This window comes from Carassius carassius, chromosome 9 (genome assembly GCF_963082965.1).
Source record: "Carassius carassius chromosome 9, fCarCar2.1, whole genome shotgun sequence".
In the NCBI taxonomy this organism is placed as follows: Eukaryota; Metazoa; Chordata; class Actinopteri; order Cypriniformes; family Cyprinidae; genus Carassius; species Carassius carassius.
The window spans coordinates 25,642,027-25,665,823 of record NC_081763.1 but is presented as its reverse complement, the minus strand read 5'-3'; the positions used below and the strand labels follow the sequence as shown (position 1 = coordinate 25,665,823).

Genomic DNA, 23,797 nt, shown 5'->3' with positions numbered 1-23,797 from the left:
TCTGCCTCGCTGCCTACATGCCATGGGCAACTTCCTTCTAAATCAGCGTCCCAACCATTATGGCGCCTCAAAAGATTATTAAAAAATTTCTAAATAAGCTAAGCACGTACTACAAAGCTGAAATTGTCTCAATTTGGAGACTTAAAGACTCCTGTCATGTTGCTGTGCACACAACTGATCGCTGACTATAAGTGCGTCAGTTACGAGATTATTCTTCTCCCTGATCCTTAAATACATACTGCACGAATTTGCTCCCATACAAACGGGAGAGTTGATTCTTGAGAACAGCTCAACAAACAACATGTCACAAGTTATCTCACAAGTCATCTCACTGGAGGAACTTCAGCAAACAGCATGCACTGCGATCTGTGACTTCTTGTAGCAAACTAGCCATCATCTTGAATCAAAGGCAACATGCTGTAGTCCTGTAGTACACTATGTATTTGACTATAGGCCGCAAAGCAAATAGCACTCTGCATAGGAGACTTGACACACACAATTCATTTTGACGTTGTTGCTAAGGTAACACTGCAATACTCTTAAAGGGTTAGTTCACCCAAAAATTAAAAATTATTTCATAATAACTTACCCTCATGTCGTTCCAAACCCGTGAGACCTCCGTTCATCTTCGGGACACAGTTTAAGATATTTTAGATTTAGTCCGAGAGCTGTCTGCCACTGGCAAATTAACTTTTTCGTTTTAAATAGTAGACATAACATTTTAATTGATAATTTTTAGTACTGAAAGTTCTAAAGTAAAAAGTATTTCTCATGCATCTGTATTTATTTTTTTTTCACGTTTTTAATTATTTTTTATTTATTTTAATTTTGTTCACAAATCATTGTGCATCCCGAAATCACCTTCTCCACAAAGGATACATGCATTTCTGCACTGAAATTTGGCTAAAAGAAGGTAGCTTAACAAGCTTACTTCTTGAAAATGAGCAGTTTATTTATATTTCTTTGGGGCTAATGGGATCGTTCAACAAAAAAATTTAATTCTGTTATCATTTCCACTATTACCATGTCCACTAACATTAAGCTCCAAACATAACAAAAATTTGAGCTATATACAAGTCTTCTGCAGCTAGACAATATAGTTTAGTGGTTCTCATTCAACTCACTGATGGATTTTCAGTGAATAATGACTTAAATTTCAGTTTGGTCATCACACAATGCTTAATATGACTTCAGAACATTTGGAATACAGCATACAGAAACGATGAATTGCATGCCTTTTTTAACTTTACTAGACATGCCACTATAAACTACCAACATAAAAAATAAAGCTGTGAAGAAAGGGTGAGTAAATTATGACAAATTTAATTTTGGGGTGAATTATTACTATCTATTACACATATTTTCCAGTTGTCAGACTGTGTTGTCCACTTTATATCAATGGGAATTGATCTTGTGCTGCTTATTTCATATGATAGAATGAAACAATAATACTGCCTCGATTTATTTGACATTTACTATGGTTTGCTAACAGGTTACTTTTCAAATAAACAGCGACTTTCAAGTAGTCTTCTCAAATTAGACAGGGAAATTTTACTCTGCTAAAGTAAAGCAGCTGATTATTGGGTAACATAAATGGTAAATGATGACGAGCTGTCATGATTTTAGAGTGAAATGAAAAATGGATAGACATTTGCAAGCCAAAAGCTCTAATAAAATACTGGTTACTTTTAAATCAAAAGACTCTTAAACTCCAAGACAGCATCTGATTGCAGCCCATTAATATATATAGCAATATATATATATTTAAAAAAAACAAAGAAGTAAAAGATTTAGCTGTACTGAGACGTTCACAGAAAGACAGATGAGAGAATGGAGTGCTGTCTTTCACCTGTGGCAGGAAGCTCTGCTCACATGTCTGCTCAAGCCCCATTAAGAACAGCAAAGATTTAAACTGTCAATCACACACCAAAGGGAAGACTGCGGAGCTTTCACATTCAATTACAGTGGGACTAGCTCTTGCGTTTTGCTCTGATTTTTCCCCCCTTTGTACTAAAAAGTTTTTGCACTCCAAATTGTGTTTAAATGAACATACTACACTTGATTTATAATTTTCTTCTTGGATTTTCAACCTGGTCTTGTGTCTATATGTGTTGTTGTCTTGGCAACTAACTGGCTTGTGTACCATTGCACCATCAACCTATTACTCAGGGGTAAAATAAAAATATGTGTTCGCATTTAAATTAAGATTTTTATGGTACCCCATGTAATCCAGACACACGTCTTTCAATTATTTATGCACTATTTGTCACAATCTAGACAAATGAAAGTGAAATGAAACACTGCTTCACCTAAAACCTAAAGCTTAATGATGTACATCACACCACGAACAGTTCTACTTCTGTCTAATGACTGCATACTAAATAAGACAAAAGCCAAATGATAGTTCAGTTTCAAGGCAAAATGTTCTTTTACATTGTCAGGCAAATAAATGAATAATAATAAAAAATAATAATAATAATAAAATAAAACTGCGCCCTCTGAGAGCTACGTTATCACCCATAACATCTGTTGAGACATAGCTACAGGTGTTAAAGTACTTTAAGATATAAACAGAGACTTGCAAGCAGTAAAAAAAAAAAAAACGTAAAACCATTAAATCAAATGCTTAAAAAGCCCAAGCAGTCACTAAAACGCAATTCAAATCCACATAAGCCATTACGCAGAGTAAATGACAAAAATAATGCGATTTAGTATATTGGAAAAAAATCCTGTAACCCTATAACGGAAGTGTAAAGCAAGACTTAACAAAATGTATGTTGACTTGCACTCACAGAAAATAGAATAAAGCTAGTAATATTTCCCACTCAGGCTTATTAGACTATAATTCACAATATTAAATAAAAGCATCCCATTCAGGCAGCACAATGCACGTATAAATCCGTAAAAATGCTTCTCACCTGTGGATTTCTCATTCACTGCTGTGCGATGCTTGCTCGACTGTTTGTGCGTCTCTGACTTTTCTTCGCCCATCGAAATCTACGCAACTGGTCGGTGGTATATCCCTTTAAGACGGGAGATGTCAACTAAGCAATAAACGTTAATTTGTCCTCATCTAATCACAGGAAAACGTTTTAATTTCTCCGAGACGTTTCCGTCTGCTCTCTTGCGCGCCGGTAAGATCCATATATGGTAAAGGGAAGTGCAAGACTACTTTGCATGCCACGAGCTGTTGCTGAGGGGCTGTCAGCTGCTTTGCAAAAAAAAAAAAAAAAGAGCTTTTCGGCGTTTTATACTATTATAAAGCAAGAAATGTTTTAGTTTTTATGTGTAGATCATGTGCTGCGACATAAAATAAAAAGGCTTCGTTATGCAAAACAGCTATAAACGTCCAAAAAGTGTGAGTATTTGGAGCTACAAGTCATCTGCTTTATATAGAGAATAATAGATTCTCTATAAGGGTTGCATGAGTATTGCCTGCCAAACAGAAGAATATCACAGTCTGGACAGCCTACAATTTTATAAATCATCCCAATAATTGACTCTCCCTTACTGTGGGGTTTGCCAGCCTTGTATAACTAGGGCAAATTTCACAAAACCACCATCAAACCTCTAGGCTATTGTTTTCAGAGCTTGCTGAAAGAAAGCCACAGACGAGACTTGGCATTTATGTAGGTCTCCTCTATTTTGTTCCAATTAGACAAACCAGTAGGAGGAGGTGCTACCCTGCAGACAGTAAATCTGAGACATTTATTAGTTTGAGCGAAAGCGTGGACCCGAGCTCCCAAACAGTGTGGTGACTCATGCTGTCACAGACCAAACGTGTGAGAGCCTTGTGTTCATGCACATGTGTGTGTGAACATGATAAATAACGATGCTTTAAGTTCTCAGGGCCGGAGAAAAACAAACAAACAAAAGCACAGAACATTGAGGAGTCTTTCTAGATCACAAGAGGAAAACGACCTCCACTCCAAGAACATCACTGAGATGATGTGTTTTCTCCAGATAGGTTTAATTTAAATGGGTGCATGTGACAGGTTTCTTTAAAATTGGCCTACTTCTTCACAAATATAGGCTGATGTTATTGAGCTGTGGTTATTGATTACCGGTCTTTCAATGTGGGAAACTAAATTAGATTAGTGTCAACATAGCTATTGGACTAGCCAATGTCAGTCTCAAAAAACAGATCTGGCAAGTCAGTTCAGGAAATTAAAACCCTATCTTTGGCAAATGCCAGTTTTTCATTTTGTTTAAGCTTTTAAACTCATACAGAGTCCAGGTGCTTCAATCACGGGTCATTTTTGTTCAAAGAATTATGGAGAGCTAAGAAAAAATCATGTAATAATGCAGGTGTTAATATATATATATATCTGTATCTCCCAATAAATCTCTTAGATGATTTAAATGCTTAGTTTTATGATTAAAATTTTTATTTAAAACATATGAAATATGCAAAACAACAAAAAAAAACTAACAAAAAAAGCCTGCTGCATCATATCATATTCCCCATTACATATTGGATGCTCACATTTAACATTTAACATGATATTTCAAGTAAGCCTAAGTTGCTTCAGTCCAGTAAGTGTTGATTCTTGAAATATTAATAACAATGTGAAAGTAATAAATGTGTATCATGACAAGAAGAGGGAAAGTTTTACATTTATATTAAAAGCCAAAGTATAAAAAGTGTAAACTGTCAGTCAAATGATAATTTATGTAGTAGGTTGTGTACAACAGCTTTTATTTTCAATCATGTTGATAGTCCAGAGACCTTCAAAATTTGTGCATCAAATACAATAAAATACAGTTTATAGAGTTAGCATCTCAATTGTTTATCCTACAGAAATTAGATTTGATGGAGACACTTGAAGACACTTGTTTGATTTTTCTCCTCAGAAAAAGGTCTTGAAAATGATATCAATCAAAACGCAATGTATCAAACTATAATCTGATTTGTTAAGTTTGCTGCATTCAAATGTCAAATCTGAATATGAACTCTCATCAAATTCTTCCAAATCAAATAATTTATATGCTATCCACATCCATTTTATAGCTCTTTATCAACAACGGTCTATTTTTATTGCACATCACGAATTGTAGGAGAAATATCTGACACAAATTTGATACTTAGCTGAAAAAACAGAACTGAGAAGTCTGCGGGCGATGAAAGAGCACTGAGTTCTGTAGAATTGATCTCAAACAGTGCAAACGCTCTCAAGAAAAGTGCCTGACAATAGTCGGCTGGTATTTTTTGTACAAAATAGGTTAAAGTATAAGATCAGATGTTTCTATAATCGGTTCAATCTGTGTCTTTTATTGCTACATCAGACCCTGTCTCAGGACATTTCACTATTTGTCATCCACATATGAAGCCTCAGAATTCATAGAGAAGAGGCAACGCAAAGTGTCACTTCACCCCCTCCGGCTCGTTCCTTATACCCCACCACCAACCACTCACCCATCTACACCACCCACGTCTCTACTGCCTTTCCTCGCTATACTATAAATAGCCTCGGACACATTAATTACGTAGCTGCTGGGGTTAGGCGCCTCTCAGTATGCTGAAATTATTCTTTAGCAGCTCCATCTCTTCTCAGCAATGGATTTCCAAATGGCTGGAAGAAGTTCTAAACGGTTTTACCTGCACACAAGAAGGTGAGGATAGGAGAATGTGTCTGGCGGGTGTTTACTTTGAATGATTTCACAGCTGAACTGAAATCGTAGCACCTGGCTTCAACGCTGGAATGGATTGGGATTGTCGCCATCAAACATCTGCTGCTTGTCAAGATACAAGCGAACCATATAATTAAACAAGCTAGTGTACTGAACAAGCAGTTAGGTATTCTACAAGCTACAAAAAATATTTTTGCTAGTACAAAAACGAAGGATTTTAAGTGAACGAGCTCAGTTAGAGAAAGAGTTTTTAGTATGGGAACCAAACTTTGAAAATGTTTCAAGACAACTGTCAACACATCTATACATGATGTTATGCAGATGTTTTGGATCTATGAGTTAAACCGATCTTAAAAATACTCTTTTTTCATGTCTCACACACTTTTAAGTCAAAATGTTGTTATGCAAGCTTATTGATGAACAATTGCAGCATCACCTTATTCACCTAGAGGTTTATGAAAGCAAAATGTATTAAATTGATTGAAAAATATTCCAGAGTAATATTTATGTTGGTCTGATGTTGTTTTGTTAGACAAAAAAGGATATGTAACGTTCATAAATTTGACTCTTTTTGAGCAGACATTTATTAAAAGGTTCAAAGGAATCTAAATCCAGTTGATACTGGTTATTCTTAAATTATATTTTCATATTATGAAATAGTGAATTTTCTGTAGTAAACTTTAAAATTTTCAAAAACTATAAAGGGTTAAATGTAGCATTAACGTTGAAATATGGTAACATTTAAGTCCTTGACATTTTTGCAAATTCTCTCATTAATGAGAAGTTATTGATCAGATGCAATACGGTTTTACAAGCTGTTGTTCAACTGGGTTCAAACTTATCCCAGAACGCCAATGTTTATGCAGATTTTAAAATGCATTATGAGGGTTAAAAACTAGCTCGTTATTGGAAAAGCTTTGAACACAGTTAAATTAAACTACTTTTGCTAATTTAGTAGCATCACTACCTTACTCCCTGACAAAGAAAAACCCGATTTACAGCTGATTCTGGTACATATGGCTACTATGCTGAATAGTTACATTTAATATGTCAATTTTTTTCATTAGATGGATTAGCATCGAAACAGACTTTCCACAACAAATAAAACATGCTAAAAGTCATTAAAAAAATAAAACATAATTAAGAGTATGAGCCACTATTGTTGAGCTATAACCCAATGTACTACCACACACAGGTTCTTTTCTTTTTGAGTGCATGCTAAGTGGTCGGGTCAGAATGAAATAGATTTAAACAGGATGCTACCATGTTGTTTTCCTGCAAACACTGAGTGCTTGTAACATGGAGAATTAAGGCCTGCACTTTATAAATAGACATTTGCCACAATTGATGGATCCTTTGAAGCTCAAGAGGTTTCCACTTTCACCACCCCACTTGTGGTGCCGCGTACTGTTTTGTATTCAAATATATCAGAGTTTGAAGGATCAAATGGAAATATTTCTTTCAAGCTCCCTCACAACAACACTCAAAGCTGTGCATGGCTTGAATCGTCATTGCACAGGCGTCTCCTCCTTTGTGTAATCGTGAGCATTCATAAATTAGGGGGTTATTCAGTGCTGCCACAAGTGATCATATGACGGAGTCTCAAAGAACATTACATAATAAAAAAATATATATATATATATATAAACAATAAAGAAAAACACCATCAGATAGAAAACTGCTTTCTTACAGAAGACCACAGAGTTTAAAAAGTTACTATAAGTGCTCACATACTTCTTCCACTAAATATTTTGGTTGTACAAAGCATTTGTTTATTACAAATACAGCAATGCCAAATGTTGTGCATGTTGTTAATAGAATAAGTCTGTTATTAATAGCTGTATGCAGCTGAAATCACATTTCATGAGTCAGTCATGGAGAAATTTAGTTAATTTGAGTGATGTACAACAAAGCTTGGCTCTATAAACAGTCAGGCACAAATACAGGAAGGTTATGTCTTGATATTAAAATGACTCATCTAACGCACCACATACCATTCAATTCCCATCCTATGACAGCTTCTAGACATTTTAGTCTTTATATCCATTATATCCTATATTCCTTTTATTATAATGTGTGGTAGATCCCTTAGTGGACGACTGCAGATATCTGTTGGTTTTTGATCAGAGGAAAAGGCTCACAATGACCCTTTCATCTGTTCCATGGGCACATCATTAATACCCTGCTCCAGCTAGATCAGACTATTTGAAGTATCTACCACACAGCAAATACAGCTTTACTTTAAAGACGGATAGAGACACAGACCAGGGACTTTTGATTTAAACATGCATTGGGATCTAACACTGACAAAATCTACAAATGATCAGCATTTGGAAAGGGATTGCAATAATCCATCAAAGGTATTTCCCTTCCTGGTCTTTGACTGTGACATCCGAACATGTACAATTTCCCCATTACATCCGGTGATTACAAAATGGATATTATATGCAGCGATTCTTGATACAGAGGAAATAAGTAATTTAGAAATGAAATTGCTGTCAGGAGTAAAAGGTCTCTAAATGGCAATCAGCATTTATGAAACGTGACTGAGAAAAATAATCAACGCCACCTTTCCAGAAAAGGGGAGAGGCATGAAATGCTTCGATGTCGAGGATGTGGGTAGAGCACTGTTAATGATTTCATTTGCATTGCAGAACTGTCATTTGCATTGTGTGTTAATCTTATTTAACTTGAAGATGGCAATCAACAAGATTACTGTAAGAAATCCCTTAAGACACACAAAAGGTCCTGGTGACATTCTTGTACCATACGTAATTAGCAAAATGCAGACTGCTGCATATGGTTTCAAAATCCTATTGTGTCCTATGAAACTCACAGAGAACATTCATTTCCAATTAGATCTCTTTTTTTCATGCAAAACAAGCCAGCACAATGATGTGATAAGTGCATTGTTATGTGTTTGGAAAGGTTGTTAGTCCATTTTTTTTGGTGGATGCTACTTACTTACCCAAGCCAAACAGCCCATCTCTAAGCCACTAGGATATTCAGTCAGTAGAATCCTCTGCAGTGAAGTGCATAAAGTTAAAAACTCAAAATATCAAAATACACTTTCAGAAGAATTCAACCCAGTAATTACCAAGAAGTTACACTCCAGCAATCTCCTCCTGCAATTAGCAGAATAACATCTTAAGTGGGTCTTTCTGTCTCTACAGTACAGTGACATGATATCCTCCCTAATAGTTTCCAGCAGCTTCCTACAGCTCTGGCTGTAGAAATAATGCAGATAATATTCATATTCATAATTGTGCTGACCCCCGAGAGAGGCTGGAGTCTATCAGAACAGCCTGGACAAGCTCACAGTATCTGCAATTCTCACGAAAATAAGAGCAGTATAAATACCCAACCAAGTTCATGTCAGAGCGATTAAAAATTACCTTTGTGAGGAAGAATACATAATTAGCATGGAAATTCTCCTGCTTTAACATCTCATAACATTTTAGGCGGCTTATCAAATTCAGGGCCAGCCATTGTTAGCACAACGGTGGGTATTTTTCTCATGGGTATCTGGCTGCTGGATCCCTCCAAACAGCCCAACAAAACACTGAGCTTTCAAGTAGAGGTCCTGGTCTGCAGCTGCTAGGCAGCATCGACCCTAGAGATCTTCTGCAAAATCTGACAGCTATAATAAATGAACACCTTCATATTTAATCTTGGTATAGCAGTGCAGTGATTATCCAATTTTTAAGACCAGGTACCACCATGACATAAGTTTCACCTAATCACATACATTGCCTCTAATTTAGAGAACTTAATCTCACTCAAGGCACAAAAATTAAAATATTAATCATCTATATTCCTAATGGCCTAATGGTTAGAGAGTCAGACTTACAATCAAAGGGTTGTGAGTTCGAGTCCCGGGCCGGCAGGAATTGTGGGTGGGGGGAGTGCATGTACAGTTCTCTCTCCACCTTCAATACCACGACTTAGGTGCCCTTGAGCAAGGCATCGAACCCCCAACTGCTCCCCGGGCGCCGCAGCATAAATGGCTGCCCACTGCTCCGGGTGTGTGCTCACAGTGTGTGTGTGTGTGTTCACAGTGTGTGTGCGCACTTTGGATGGGTTAAATGCAGAGCACGAATTCTGAGTATGGGTCACCATACTTGGCTGAATGTCACGTCACTTTCACTTTTAGTTGTTAAATAATTGTGAAGACCATTGCACAATTGCAAAAATCATGCTTAAACGTTTGAGTCAAAAGTAGGACTTTACAAATCATAAATATATATATATATATATATATATATATATATATATATATATATATATATATATACATACATACATACATAAAACAACTTTAAAATTGACATTCATATGACTAACACTATTTATAAAACAACTTTATTAATAATTTAATGAAATGGTTGAATCATACTTTCAGTTTTATGATGTCTACTACGATTGCATAAAAATTATACATTTATCAAATTAAGAATTATTTTCTAATTCCGGTCTACTTGACATTTTATAAAACATTACGCATTATTTTAATAATCAAATCATATTTTCAATCTTTTCTGAGTTTCTGCTTAAAATTACCAAATCTTATCTTCATGGGTTTCAAATTTCTGCCCATTTTCAAATGTAACATTTAACAACAATATTAAATGTATATTACTATTAAATAGTTTCCAGTGTTGCCAAGCATACCAAACCAGATTTTTTCTGTGTACACCTCCATTCACTATCTATCTGTGTATATACACACACACACACACACACACACACACACACACACAAAGGATCCATTCCAGTGGCACAGCAATCGTCAAACATTAAAAAGTGACCATGATCACAAACACGAATAGACTTACCTTTCAAGATGGTTGCAGTCGATCCTGTCGTGTGAAGAACATGTAGTCATGACTGGCTTTGTATAAACATTTTTATTTACTCTATACACTTACATGAAAACACCATATAAACACAAAGAGACTGATGCAGCGGTTAACTAACCATTTGATTCAGAGGCCTTTTACGTGACGTTTTTGTATGTTTGTTTTTTTTGCAAAACACAGACAGCCAAGGCAGCACAACGCCATCATACTGAATGGTACATGCTTAGTACACTGCCTGCATCAGGAATGGAAATCTCTCTACTGACACTAATCCAAAGTAAAGAAAGTATAAAAGTATCGTTTTACAGGAGTTGAAATACTGACATTAATAGCAAGTTTTAAATTATTAAAACCATGAAAGAGACTAAGGAGGCCAGTCTGAAAGAAAAAAAGATTAAGCAAAAATGAAAGCAGTTTTAGGCTCACACCTCTGCATCGGTGGAATATAATTTCTTCTGCAGGTGGATGATGTATATTGTGCCTTTTTTTTTTTTTTTTTGCAAATATGTAGCACTGTTAACAAACAACCCCACCCCTCCCAAAAAAAGAAGAAAAAAAGAAAACCACCCCTCACAACTTTCAGCTCCTCTGCTGCCCAAATGGCAAGGAAAAAAAGATAATATACAAAAGACCAAATTTAAAACCCCCAGGAAGAGTTTGTTATGACGAGCATCAGTGGATCGACAATGGCACGACACATTCATTTCTTCAAGCCCAGCAGTAAATTAGCATGAAGTGGATCTGGTTTGTACGGGGGGGGAGGAACAGGGGCGAGGAGACCTGGTCAAAACCCATTTCCAATACAGTGTGAGATCTTGAGGTTTACGGCGAGAACTTTTTGGCTTGTGCTCGGACCCTTTTTTCATACTCCACTCTGTTCTGGCTGAAACAGAAACGCAAACAAGATTCATAACAGAGGCAATAAGCATTTCGGTCTCCACAGGTAAGACTATATTTGAGCTGGAGGTGCGTACCAGTAAATCGTGTATGCTTCAGCCTGTGCGGGGTCCTGGATATTTGGTTCATTAAGGAGTTCTTGGATTCCTAGCAAGATCTAAAAATATAAATCAGTTGTGGAGCTTTATGAGATAACACTGCCCTCTTCAGGATTGCACTGAAGATTTGGTTTAAAGGGGATTAAGACGCACCACAAATCAATGTCATTAAGTTCAAATGGTCAAAAAAATTAAAAAATAAGTCACTTGAAAATGAAATCCAATGAAAATCATTTATCCTTAATCTTGAACACTTTGTTATTGGCTGCTCCATTTAAAGACCTTTAACAATGCGTCGATCAATTTACAAAGCAGTGCAACCTTTAAGGATCCAATCTTTACAGCTTACCTGCTTGATTGTAATGGCAGGCCTCCAGTCTTTGTCTTCCTCTAATATAGACAAGCATACGGTACCAGACGGATATACATTCGGATGGAATAAAGGGGGCTCAAATTTACCTGAATTCAAACGATAAAAACCGGGGACAATTAGACAATGTTTGCACTTTGTCATATGCACAATGATTAGATCCACTGAACGTCTGATTTACACTTTGGTGGAGAGGAAGGATAGTCGTCCTTAAACAACATGCGAAGTTTGAACAAGCCTCCTTCCCACGGAGTCTGAGAAGGGGGAGAAAGAAAAAAAGCACACACACCAACTCTTATCATCTTCTTAATATCAAAAAATTTATTAAAAAATAAAACCCAAGTGCATACAAGGTCTGAAACATGCTGGGAGATGAATGCAAATACCAGATGTAAATAGTAATGAGTCTCTGTGATGGTTTACAGTACCTTACAAAATTAATGCCATATTCATAACAAACATTAAATTAAATGTTCTAAATTTGGCACTTACCCCTTTTTTTCCAGGGATGGCACACTCCCAATTCATCAAGTTCATAGTTCCATCAGGGTTTTTTGTTGGTACGGCTACAAAACCCTGAGAATTGTTTAAAATAATTTTTAAAAATAGCAAAAAAAAAAAAAAAAATTCTCTATATTTTTTTTATCCTGTGGGTGGGTGGCTGCAAAGGTTTCAAAACGTCATACTCTGGAAACTGTTTTATCTGTGGTTTCTTTTATGAGAGTAAATACACCCCAACAGTTTCAACAGTGACTTAACAACAGAATAAATTTAAATAGTGACATAAGTGAAATAAGTTTCTCCTCCATAGATAGAAAGTAGTTCCCTTCATTGCTTTTCCTCCGTAGGTTAATACCACAGTTTAATATTATATTAATTTATTAATTCTCTGAAAAGGTTGTTTGGGAAATGATAGATATACACAAACCCCGTTACACCTCAAACACTTAAGTTAAACAAGATTTCTTTATACCAGCTGCACATCTATGATTGGAAACATCTCATACTTACAAAAGGATGGTCTTTCCGCCAAGCCTTCCGTTCTTGTGAGAGACGACTTAATGCTATACCAGACATGACTTGTGGCCCACAAAATGATTGAAAATCTGAAAAATAAGGATGTTTTTCTCTTTAAATAAAAATAAATGCATGTATCTGTAAGGCTATACACAGCCAGCGTGCCATTTCAAAAACTGTTGTCAATATTCACCATCAATATTTAACTCGATATTAAGCCTTTACAGGTTATTACACGACAAAATAATGGTTAGAAAAAAAAACTCCAAATAATATTTATCAGTATTTTCTTCCATTCTGACCTTTAATAAAATAACTTCACAAACTAAGACTGAAATATCACTGGTTTCACCCGATTGGTTGAGACTGCCATAAAAGGTAAATCGTAATAACATCAGTTTCACACCAGTGAAGAAATGTCACCAGTGTCTGAAACACAGGAGCTTTTAAGTTTCTATTTTATAAGAACATGCAGCAGTGAAGTTGTAGCAGTGGTGATATGCAACACTACACCGCTGTTTAGTACACAATGATTGTGAATTGTAAAATCTTACAAAATCATACAAATAAGGCCTCTCTCAACAAATTTATTGGAGTCCCATAGCAAAAATGCATAATGTGATTCTTAAGTAAAGTAAATGTGAACTTTACTTTCTAAATGTATCAGCAGTGATTAATAGGTTGTAATGTGTTCACATAACATCAACCATTTAATAGGTTACCCTATTTAATTCATTTCTAAAACCTGGGGCTCTGGGATTTCTGAAAGGAGGAAGAGTGCAGCTCTCCCTTCAATGCAGTGACATGAAAAATAGTAAAAAAAAGGCCAATCAGAGATGTGCATTATTCACAATGCTTACACTTTTAATGAAAACCAAAGCGCTGGAAGAAACCAGTTAAAAGGTTAAGTGGAAGTGGAAAAGGATGAGAAATTCATGTGCATTATGCAATAATCTAATATTGTACAATAACATCTGAATATTACTGTTTAATCTGATTCTGAACCAACTATGTGACATTTTAGATACTTCCACTTCAGGGGTTAATAATGTTATTAAAATTAAATTAAATTATTAAATTATTATTAAAGTCACAATGAAACAGAAATAGCATCATATTTTCATCTGTAATGTGACAGAGTAAAATACATGATCAAAAAAGTAGAATGGAGCCTGGTTCTATAAAATGGTTGTCGACTGTATATTGAGATGTAGACAGTGCACTTAAATGAATGCAAGATTCAGAGAAAGGGACAGGGTTTAAGAAGACTAAATGATCGGAGAAATCGGTCATTTCAACTGAAGATTTATGACATTTTATTGAACACTGTGGCCCAAAGCATATGCACAGTTTGCACAGAATATGCATAGCAGAGTTCACAATAACCCCTACATTCCTTTTTTTTTTTTTTTTGCCAGGACATATCCATAACCAACTCATTTTACTGACATTCCATTAACCCTAAAACACAACAAAAGCCTATAATATTAATTCTGTACATTGTTCCTTATTTTTACAGTGTGCAAATATGCATTTAGAAAACTGATGACGTGAAATTAATTTCATGCAGACTACAAGGCGACTTAACTATAAACATGTTGATTTCGGTTATTTGCGGAAAACGTATGTAACTTACAGTAAAAACCTGTAAAAGGAGAAGCGAAAATGGAAAAAAATAATAATAATTATGCATGGTTCTCATAACCAAGGAATTCGAAAATTACAATTTATTCCGAAACTTTGACGGGCAGATAACTTTAATAAGAGGAAGTGATAATCATTACCATACAGGTTCATTAAATCGCGGGAAACTATTTGCAGACATTAAAAATCTATAATAAAAAAAATAAACAGTACATTTCTGGTAAGTTATAAAATCAGAGCATGAACGGGAAAGCGCGAAGGCTTAATATGAAAATTACTTTCAGAATTTCTATAGTTAGCGCAAACAAAGCAGTGTACTATAATGAATATACTCTCCTATGTTTGATTAGAGCGAATAACGCAACGCGAACAGAATTAATCGACTTGTCAGATGCGCAGTTTTCAGCGCGCTGCCGCACACCAGCATCCCTCACTGAGCATTTTAGCCGTTCAATGTGGTCCAAATCGCTGTTTTTTTTTTGGTATTATCTGCCCGAGTAAACACTACATGTATGAAATGCAATTACTGAATTATAATGCATGCGCGCCGTATTTGTCGCGTCGCGTGTGTGGGTGAACTGTTAGCCTAGCATAGGTGGCTAGCTAACAAGAGCCGCAAACAAAAACACCGCAAACTACGGTAAGTGCTCACAAATTAACTCTTCTTTTTTATGTCATACGTACCTTTTCAGTGAAGACGAGTACTGTACTTTAGGCCAAGCACCGTTTTAGTATGAATTCAAGTCAAACTCAGAGCCAAAATTCTCTCCTGTAAAAAAGAAAACATAGACATTTACCCAAGATAATTAGGACCCGTGAGCACACACGCCAGATGCCTGTGTGAAACTTTCTGCAATGCCTGTACGTCCTGAATCCTGAATGGATTGCTTTCTTTCATTTCAACCTGATGAGTTGAAATATTTTTTTCTATAAACACAAGCTGATGAGAGTCACCTGAATTTCCAATTTAAAGCAAACAACGAAGACTTAACTGATTTAAACATAATAATTAATAGTATGTGCAATAACAATACATTTCAACTTACGTATTGCTTGTTTTTACAAACCGAGTTAGAGAACCCACTGATTTAAGATGTAAAGATTTTAGTCAGGCATTTCTCGGACACCTATGGGATCTCGTATCTCTTCAGTGCACATGTATTGTATTCGTGTTGTAAATATGATAGAGGAGATAAGGTTGAATAAATATTCAAGTCTAATATTCAAAACACAATCTAATCTGATAGCACCAAAATATAAAATGTCACACATTATAACTTCTCTCTCTCTCTCTTCTCTCTCTCTCTCTCTCTCTCTCTCTCTCTCTCTCTCTCTCTCTCTCTCTCTCTCTCTCATATTTATATACAATATATTCATATTGTATTTTCTGATTTATCTGTTATCGTCTGTCTGAATTTGACGACATTGCACTTTTATGCCATTGAGGACAGCACCTTCATAACAGGAAATATCCTTAACTGGCTTCGCAGAGGGCTAGGCGTCTTTTGTTTTAGTCATAACCACATCCTTCAGTCATATTTTCGTCACAAGCACTCTGACTGTGCATGTAGATCAGTAGATTGGCATATTAATGGCAATGCTTATGCAATGTACAACTGGTATTTGACTGAGAACAGAATTTTAAATTTTCATTCAAATTGAATATTTTTGCAAACCTGTTCAATGGGAATATTATCAAGGTAAGTCTTAAATTTCATCTTCTTTTTGAACTCTACAATCTCTTCTTCTTGTTTAATTAAAACAAATTGATTATAGACTAAAGTAGTCTATATATGATGATTAAGAGGAAAAATCTTTAATAAAAACTTTGATGTGTTTGAGCTTTTTATAGGTATTAAAATGTTTTTTTTTTATTACATTTATTGTTGTTTTTCTTTTTTTCTTTTTTGGAAATTAAAAATAAATGCCATTGTTCATTTGAATTACAACAAATTCATTTATTACACATTAATACATAATAGCAGGACAAAAACATGTTTACTTTCATTGCAGTTTGCATGTGGGCTCTGTACAATGCATCTGAGCAGGGCTGACTGCAGATTCGTACCTTGTTCCTCCATGATGGCTTTATGGCAAGCCATAGCCTTGCTTGTAATTTGTGGACTTACTGAGTGCAGTAAGTGTACATTTATTGCAATATATCCATTCCTCTACATCATGCATCTTGTAAAGCAAGTGTAGATGTATAGCATTTTAAAAAAGTAAAAGCAGAAAAAGTGATTTAGCCGGTGTCCTTTGACCTATTCAGGTGTTGCTTTGAGAAGAAATGCTACCGCTTCTGTATCTCGAACGACCACATTTCCTCTCACATCACTGTTTGCAGATGATGGCGTGTGCAGCGTGACCTGTACCACAGACTTCATCTCCATGCTGAACTGCTCTAATTCTGACTCGGCAGGAGCAGCTTCGTGTCTCGTTGAGGCTGATTGCAGGTACAGATCTAGCACATCATGTTCTTACTTTGAGTCCTGAAGACATTGTCCAGCCTACTCATTGGTTTTGACCAACATGTTGTTTAATTAGCACATTTTCATGTTTTCCAGGGATGAATATCTTTCTGCGAATGGGAGCTGCAGTATCAAATCCCCACAATCCTGGTGCACAATGGAACCAAATGATGTGGATTGTATTATGTCCTATGATACTAACTGCTCTATCATAGTAACACAAATGGCCAAACAAGGCAACATGGAGACCCCTACAAAGAGTCACTCTGAAACAATACTTTTATACAAATTTGGTACGTCCCAATATCTACTTGATCAATGGTGTAAAAAGTGAACATCATATCCACCTCATTTTTAACATAAGAGCACGGGTGGACATTGTTCAGACTTCTGGTGTAATTCGCTTCAGGTTGTTTTAGCAGCAGAAAAACACTATTATGCTGATTTATACTGCAAACCGCTGTTTCTTATCAAACAGGTAGTTTTACCATTAACCGCACTGTTATTCTTATTGTGGATGATGAACAGGAATTTTTGTTTGTTTACAGAAAATCGCTCATTTCTGCTTTACGAAATAAGGTGGATACAGTGAGATCCAAATGTCTAGGAGCACTACTGCTTAGATTTTGTAATTTAATATGATGATCTTCACAATCTCATAGTATTCGGTTTATCCTCTTTTGCTCAAGCTGCATGAAGTTTGGCTCAAACCTGATGCTTATGTTCTCCAGCATGATTTGAGCTGCATCTTGAGCTGTAATGGACGAAGAACATAATACTAAATCCTAAAACATTCTGGTTGAAATTAGAACTTAGTCCCAGAGATTTTAATGCAAATGCAGGCTTTTTGGGCCCCACTGTAATGTAAACATGTCTTGTTTACTTGTGTACTGTGCACTAACATTGGTTTTCTTTTCATTTCATAGTTAAGCCAATAAAACCTTTCAACTTAAATATTAAAAAAATTGATGATGCCTTCAACCTCACTTGGGATGTGGCTTATACGGGTCATGAACTGTGTACAAAATTATACTACAGAGTACGATTACGATCTAAAAGTGACCCGGATGAGGTAAAAGCTATTTTTTTCTATATATATGTATATATAGGGAAGGAAAATCAAACGTATTTAGCACATTTTTTACTGAATACCATGTAATGCTTCCACAGATGGCGAAAATTTACCCGCTGCAGCAGAACCAACAATCAATGGTTATCATCAGTAAAAAGCTCCTGCCAGGAAGGCAGTATGAGGCAGACGTTCAGGTTGCTGTGGATCCTAAATGGTTCACATCTATGTGGAGTGAGTGGAGCAACAGTGTTGAATGGACATCTGATTCTGAACACCCAGAGTCAGAACAGTACTATTTCCTGCTGTTGGCACTTCCTGTTTTGGTGGTGGTGCTACTTGTGTCCAGTGCGAAATTGTGAGTACCAATCGTACTTGTTTTAATTATCCCATAGTTCACATTGTTTCAGTTCAGTAGTATGAAATAGATCTGTTTACTTGACAGACAAAATTGAAATCAAGAAGTCTGGCTCCTTTATAAAGGCCATGAGGCACATTTAGGGAATTGTACAAATTGTACAGAAGTCACTTTGTGGAATATGGAGAAGTGAAGAAAACTCAAATCTCTTTCATTATGACCGTTAGTTCGTTTATAAATCACATGAGTCACTTTATTATCTGTAAGTCGTAAGCCTTTGAAGCCTGCATTAACCTTTCAAACCATCGAGATCAGTTCATTCATGTTCCTAAAAATCTGAAAGATAATGTATTGAGAAGTTTGGCTGATATCCCACATAGTGGCAGGCTTAATAAAAGTCTATAGATGAGTATGATCTTAAATTTCAACAGTGTCTCCTCTAAACGAGTCTTCCAGTAATCGAGATGACAGCACTTACCGTATATGAATAGTCCCACGTTCACGAAAACCACAACAGCAGCAGAGATGTTTTTGCAGACAGTCGATTTTCATGTAGGTCTAAAACTGGAGGAAGTCAGACCTACAAGTGTGCAAGTGCATAAAGAGTGGCATTTCTCATGACAGCTGCTGTTTTTCATTTCTTTTTCAGCACATAATCAGCATATGTTTATAGCAGAATTTGGATTTGCCTTATTTTTGAAGTGTACATAATTGATCCTGTTACTTTCATGTTTGAATGATGTGTGAAGCAGTCTCTTTTGTCTAAAACACTTAAAAAATAAAGCTGACTTGACTTGATGTGTCCTACAATAACAGCCTGTTTTTAATGAATCCACCAAACGACACTTCAGTAATATAACACTTTGTTTTGCATCTACAGAGGGGGCATCAAAAAGTTATCCTTATGGCAACACATCCCAAGCCCTCATGAGTACTTCACACCACTCTACCATACATATCAAGGAGACTTTAAGGTATGTTCTCTTTTGTCTTTCAGCTAGCTGTGTGTATACATCTCTGGTACATAAGCTGAAGTCTCTGTGTGCGTATGTGAGCCTGAAAACAAGTCTTGTTAGGGGACTTTCATTTGTGCGACATGCTTAACCTCACTTGCAAGCGGGGAATGAGAAATGTTTTTCAAATGAGTCAGTCTGTAGGGGCTTCAAAGGAACAGGAGGGCTTAAACGTGATTGCGTTAAACGTAAAAACTGAAAGTAGCAGTTTTCCCCTCCAATGGAAAGTACTATGAGTTCAAACTCAAACTCTGGTAAGGTGGGTAGTTATAAATAGTTGATTTTAACTAAAGGGGAATTTAGTAAATATTCCGCTGGTAATGTTAGATGAAAATACTACCCTTAATCTCAGGCTTGGCACAAAACAAATGTAGCTCTCAAGGAGTTTGAGAGCTACTTCTTAGTTATTTTTGTCCATCATAGAACTTTAGTAGACGAACTCTGACAAGATATTAATACTAACGGCAACTCTGAGCTTGAGGATTTCTGTAAAACATCAGCGTTATGAAATGTGGCAGTGTATTGAACTCGGAAGACTTGTGGCACCAGTTTTGTTTCATTTAACAGTTACTGAGGAAATGTGGCGGTTGTACAGTATGATTTGTATTTTTTTAACCTGTAAATAAACACATATTCCAGTAGGGGGCAGTAACACGCTGCATTAACAACAGCGAGAGCTGTGTGACGTCAAATGGAACGTTAAGCGTCATCTTTAACAACTTTTTAAATAATTCCAAAAGGACATATTTAAAAGAGTAGAATTTCCCTTACAGTGTCAAAACAGTAAGGTGTAAGTGGGATAAGTGTTTTGATCTGGTGTAAATTGTTCCGTGACACCCTCTGTATTTTTCCAACCCCTCTTATTCTAATCTATAGAATAGATCTCTCAGAATATGTTACAAAATTAATGATTGACATAACTCAACATTGAATTTTACCCTATGTATTTTTTTTTTATTTCGTGTAGTTGGACTATTTATTGTTTATAAAACTAGTTTTCATTCTGTGTGCACCAAAAGACCTGATAAATGTTGTTTTGTGGTTCATTGTTACTTCAAGTATCGAAAAACATTTACTAACCATTCATACAGATAAAAAGCATTCAATGAATGATTTTTCTCTCTCTCTCTTTTAACACCCCTTTTTTCTTTTCTTTTTTAAAGTCAGGAAACGATGGTTACAATGATAACAGATGTTATTTCTGCAAGTAGGCTTTGTTTGTGATGAAGTGGGTTAATATCAATCAGTGTTTTAACAAGTTCATTTACTTTGAATTTCATTAAGCTAAATATATATATATATATATATATATATATATATATATATATATATATATATATATATAGGTAAAGGTTTTTTCCCTTTTTTTAGATAAATGAATGTTTTTTTTTCAGCAAGGATGCAGTAAATTGATCAGAAGTGAAATAAATGACATTTATAATTTTATAGAAGATTTCTTTATGAGATAAATGTTGTTTTGAACTTTTTATTCATCAAAGTTGATTGCAGTTTACCACAAAAATATTAAGCAGCACAACTCTTTTCAATATCAATGATAATGATAATAAAAGTTTCTCAAGCAGCAAATCATCATATTATAATTATTTCTGAGGATCATGTGACACTGAAGAGTGTAGTGTGTATAAAATCGAAATAAATAAATTACAATTTATAATATATTACAAAAACAGTTCTTGTAAAGTGTAGTAATATTTCACAGTAGTACACTTTTCACTGTATTTTTGATTAAATTAATCCAGCCTGGGTTAGCATTAGAGACTTCTTTCAAAAATATTAAAAAGCCTTGCTGATCCCAAACTTTTGAATGATAGTGTATATGTTTCATATCACCAATGCACTTGAATATACCTCTTGTAGACGAAAATGTTTTTAAGAATTGAAATTTGTTTATGGTTGAGGGGGCATAAAGAAATACATTTTCATGACAAAATGAAAAAAGATCTACTTGTGTTTTATTTCAGAAATGGGTAGGACCAGTCCTGACCTTCAACAGCTTTGATGTCCTTGAGAAGAGCACTACTTTGCAGGTGCTTTGTGAGAAGCAGCAGAATGAAAGCTCAGAGGAACCTGCTAGCAGTGGTCCAGTGGGTCAAAACTCATCTAAACTCTACTTCCTTGGAAGCAAAAGTCAGAGCATCGCACACTCCGGCGGCCACATATCGATAGACACCGTTACAGTGTCCGGTCAGGAGGGTGTCGTGGCCGACTGGTCCGGTGACAGCCACAGACGGAGCCTAAAGGACTTCCTCAACGACAAAGACGCCAATCAGAGAGCGGCTGAGATCGATGCAAGGCAGCCTCTTATACCTGATGGCAGGAGGAGTTTACAGGGTTCAGACTGTGATGACTGGCATCTACAGGAGCACGACCTGGAGAACATTGAGCAAGTCTCGCTAGACTCCTACGTTTCTAATGAGCAATCCGATGATGGTTACCCACAAATGGGATTGGATTTGGACACCATAGACAGTGGATTTCTGGAGTCAGACTGTTCCAGCCCCTCAGCATTTGATGGGAACGAGCAAATAGACACTTCATCACTGGATGGCGTGGGTCGCTCCCATTCCAATTATGTCAAACAGTGGGTGACTTTTACATCAGTTCAAGTTGATGCCCACAGCACTGGAAACTAGCTGTTCATGGGCGCTTCGATTGCTACATCAAACTAAATCAATCACAACTGAATAATGAACAATAGAAAGTGGAAGCATCTACAAAATGTATGAAGACCTCACTGGTTGCACCTAACTTGCTCACAGTTTTTTTGTTACACTGAACTGTATTTGTGGCATAATGACATAAATAGACTCATTAGACATCAGCTGTGCGATTGTTCACAGGACATTGGTCTACTGTACATTACGACTGCAGGACAGTATGTATGGCCTTATCTCGATTTGCAAACTATCATTCCTTTAGGCCTATAGACGTTGGTCAGGGTAGCGCCATATTTAATATTTTACAGGATTGAAAATGAGGCTGTGAGAGACTGAAGTACATTGCGTTCAAAGGATTGTACTGTTGTTTAACAATATACCAATTGTTCAGCCAACGAAACATCTTAACGGAAATGTATGCCTTGAAAAAAAATGTAAGTTAACAAAAACTTTATAAACCGTTTTCAAATTTGTGAGTAGTGCTGTCACCTGATCATTCGCAATTAATCGCATCCAAAACAAAAGTTTTTGTTTACATATAATATGTGGGTGTACTGTGTATATTTATTATGCTTGTATATTTTTAAGAAAAATATGTTTTACTTATCTATAAAATATGAATGTTTATCAACTCAAATTGTGAAAATCATGTATTAAATAAATTCAAAGCACACAGACTAAAGTAGTTTAAGTCTTTTAATTGTGATGATATTGACTCACATTTAACAAAAACCCACCAATTCATAATCTCAACAAATTAGAATATGGTTACATGCCAATCAGCTAATCAACTCAAAACACCTGCAAAAGTTTTCCTGAGGCTTCAAAATGGTATCTCAGTTTGCTCCACTAGGCTACACAATCATGGGGATGACTGCTGATCTGATAGTTGTCCAGAAGACAATCATTGACACCCTTCACAAGGAGGGTAAGCCACAAACATTCATTGCAAAAGAAGCTGACTGTTCACAGAGTGCTGTATCCAAGCATGTTAACAGAAGGTTGAGTGGAAGGAAAAAGTGTGGAAGAAAAAGATGCACAACCAACCGAGAGAACCGCAGCCTTATGAGGGTTGTCAAGCAAAATTTGATTCAAGAATTTGAGTGAACTTCACAAGGAATGGACTGAGGCTGGGATCAAGGCATCAAGAGCCACAACACACAGACGTGTCAAGGAATTTGGCTACAGTTGTCGTATTCATCTTGTTAAGCCACTCCTGAACCAAAGAAAATGTCAGAGGCGTCTTACCTGGGCTAAGGAGAAGTAAAACTGGACTGTTGCCCAGTGGTCCAAAGTCCTCTCTTTAGATGAGAGCAAGTTTTGTATTTCATTTGGAAACCAAGGTCCTAGAGTCTGGAGGAAGGGTGAAGCAGCTCACAGCCCAAGGTGCTTGAAGTCCAGTGTTAAGTTTCCACAGTCTGTGATGTTTTGGGGTGCAATGTCATCTGCTGGTGTTGGTCCATTGTGGTTTTTGAAAACCAAAGTCACTGCACCCGTTTACCAAGAAATTTTGGAGCACTCCATGCTTCCTTCTGCTGACCAGCTTTTTGAAGATGCTGATTATTATTTTCCAGCAGGATTTGGCACCTGCCCACACTGCCAAAAGCACTAAAAGTTGGTTAAATGGCCGTGGTGTTGGTGTGCTTGACTGGCCAGCAAACTCACCAGACCTGAACCCCACAGAGAATCTATAGG

The 23,797-nt window shown here is 36.2% G+C and overlaps 3 protein-coding genes across 6 annotated transcripts in view; 1 reads left to right on the top strand and 2 right to left on the bottom strand.

Moving 5' to 3' along the window:
* baiap3 (BAI1 associated protein 3) overlaps positions 1 to 3,227 on the bottom strand; it is a 51,227-nt gene extending 48,000 nt beyond the window's left edge. The window contains exon 1 of the mRNA XM_059558608.1: positions 2,919 to 3,227. The gene's annotated coding sequence lies outside the window, so the exon portion shown is untranslated. The remainder of the gene's footprint in view (positions 1 to 2,918) is intronic.
* A 7,420-nt stretch (positions 3,228 to 10,647) lies between these two features.
* Positions 10,648 to 15,355, bottom strand: ube2ia (ubiquitin-conjugating enzyme E2Ia). 2 transcript variants are annotated; one of them, XM_059558606.1, is made up of 7 exons: positions 15,201 to 15,355; positions 12,867 to 12,961; positions 12,348 to 12,431; positions 12,037 to 12,109; positions 11,835 to 11,944; positions 11,465 to 11,544; positions 10,648 to 11,373 (listed from the first exon to the last, which is right to left on the bottom strand). In XM_059558606.1, exons 2-7 carry the CDS (start codon positions 12,930 to 12,932, stop codon positions 11,313 to 11,315), a joined length of 474 nt encoding a protein of 157 aa, XP_059414589.1. In that variant the 5' UTR covers positions 12,933 to 12,961; positions 15,201 to 15,355; the 3' UTR covers positions 10,648 to 11,312. The 2 variants fall into 2 exon arrangements, with proteins under 2 accessions (XP_059414589.1, XP_059414590.1); XM_059558607.1 differs by having other exon boundaries at positions 15,314 to 15,351.
* On the top strand, positions 14,979 to 22,510 carry il21r.1 (interleukin 21 receptor, tandem duplicate 1). 3 transcript variants are annotated; one of them, XM_059558604.1, is made up of 8 exons: positions 14,979 to 15,156; positions 16,530 to 16,653; positions 16,786 to 16,969; positions 17,081 to 17,277; positions 17,911 to 18,056; positions 18,155 to 18,411; positions 19,292 to 19,385; positions 21,407 to 22,510. In XM_059558604.1, the coding sequence occupies exons 2-8, from the start codon at positions 16,551 to 16,553 to the stop codon at positions 22,076 to 22,078; spliced, it is 1,653 nt and encodes a 550-aa protein (XP_059414587.1). In that variant the 5' UTR covers positions 14,979 to 15,156; positions 16,530 to 16,550; the 3' UTR covers positions 22,079 to 22,510. The 3 variants fall into 3 exon arrangements, with proteins under 3 accessions (XP_059414587.1, XP_059414586.1, XP_059414588.1); XM_059558603.1 differs by lacking the exon at positions 14,979 to 15,156 and adding an exon at positions 15,921 to 16,216; XM_059558605.1 differs by lacking the exon at positions 14,979 to 15,156 and adding an exon at positions 15,923 to 16,216 and having other exon boundaries at positions 16,861 to 16,969.
* Positions 22,511 to 23,797: the final 1,287 nt, after the last annotated feature.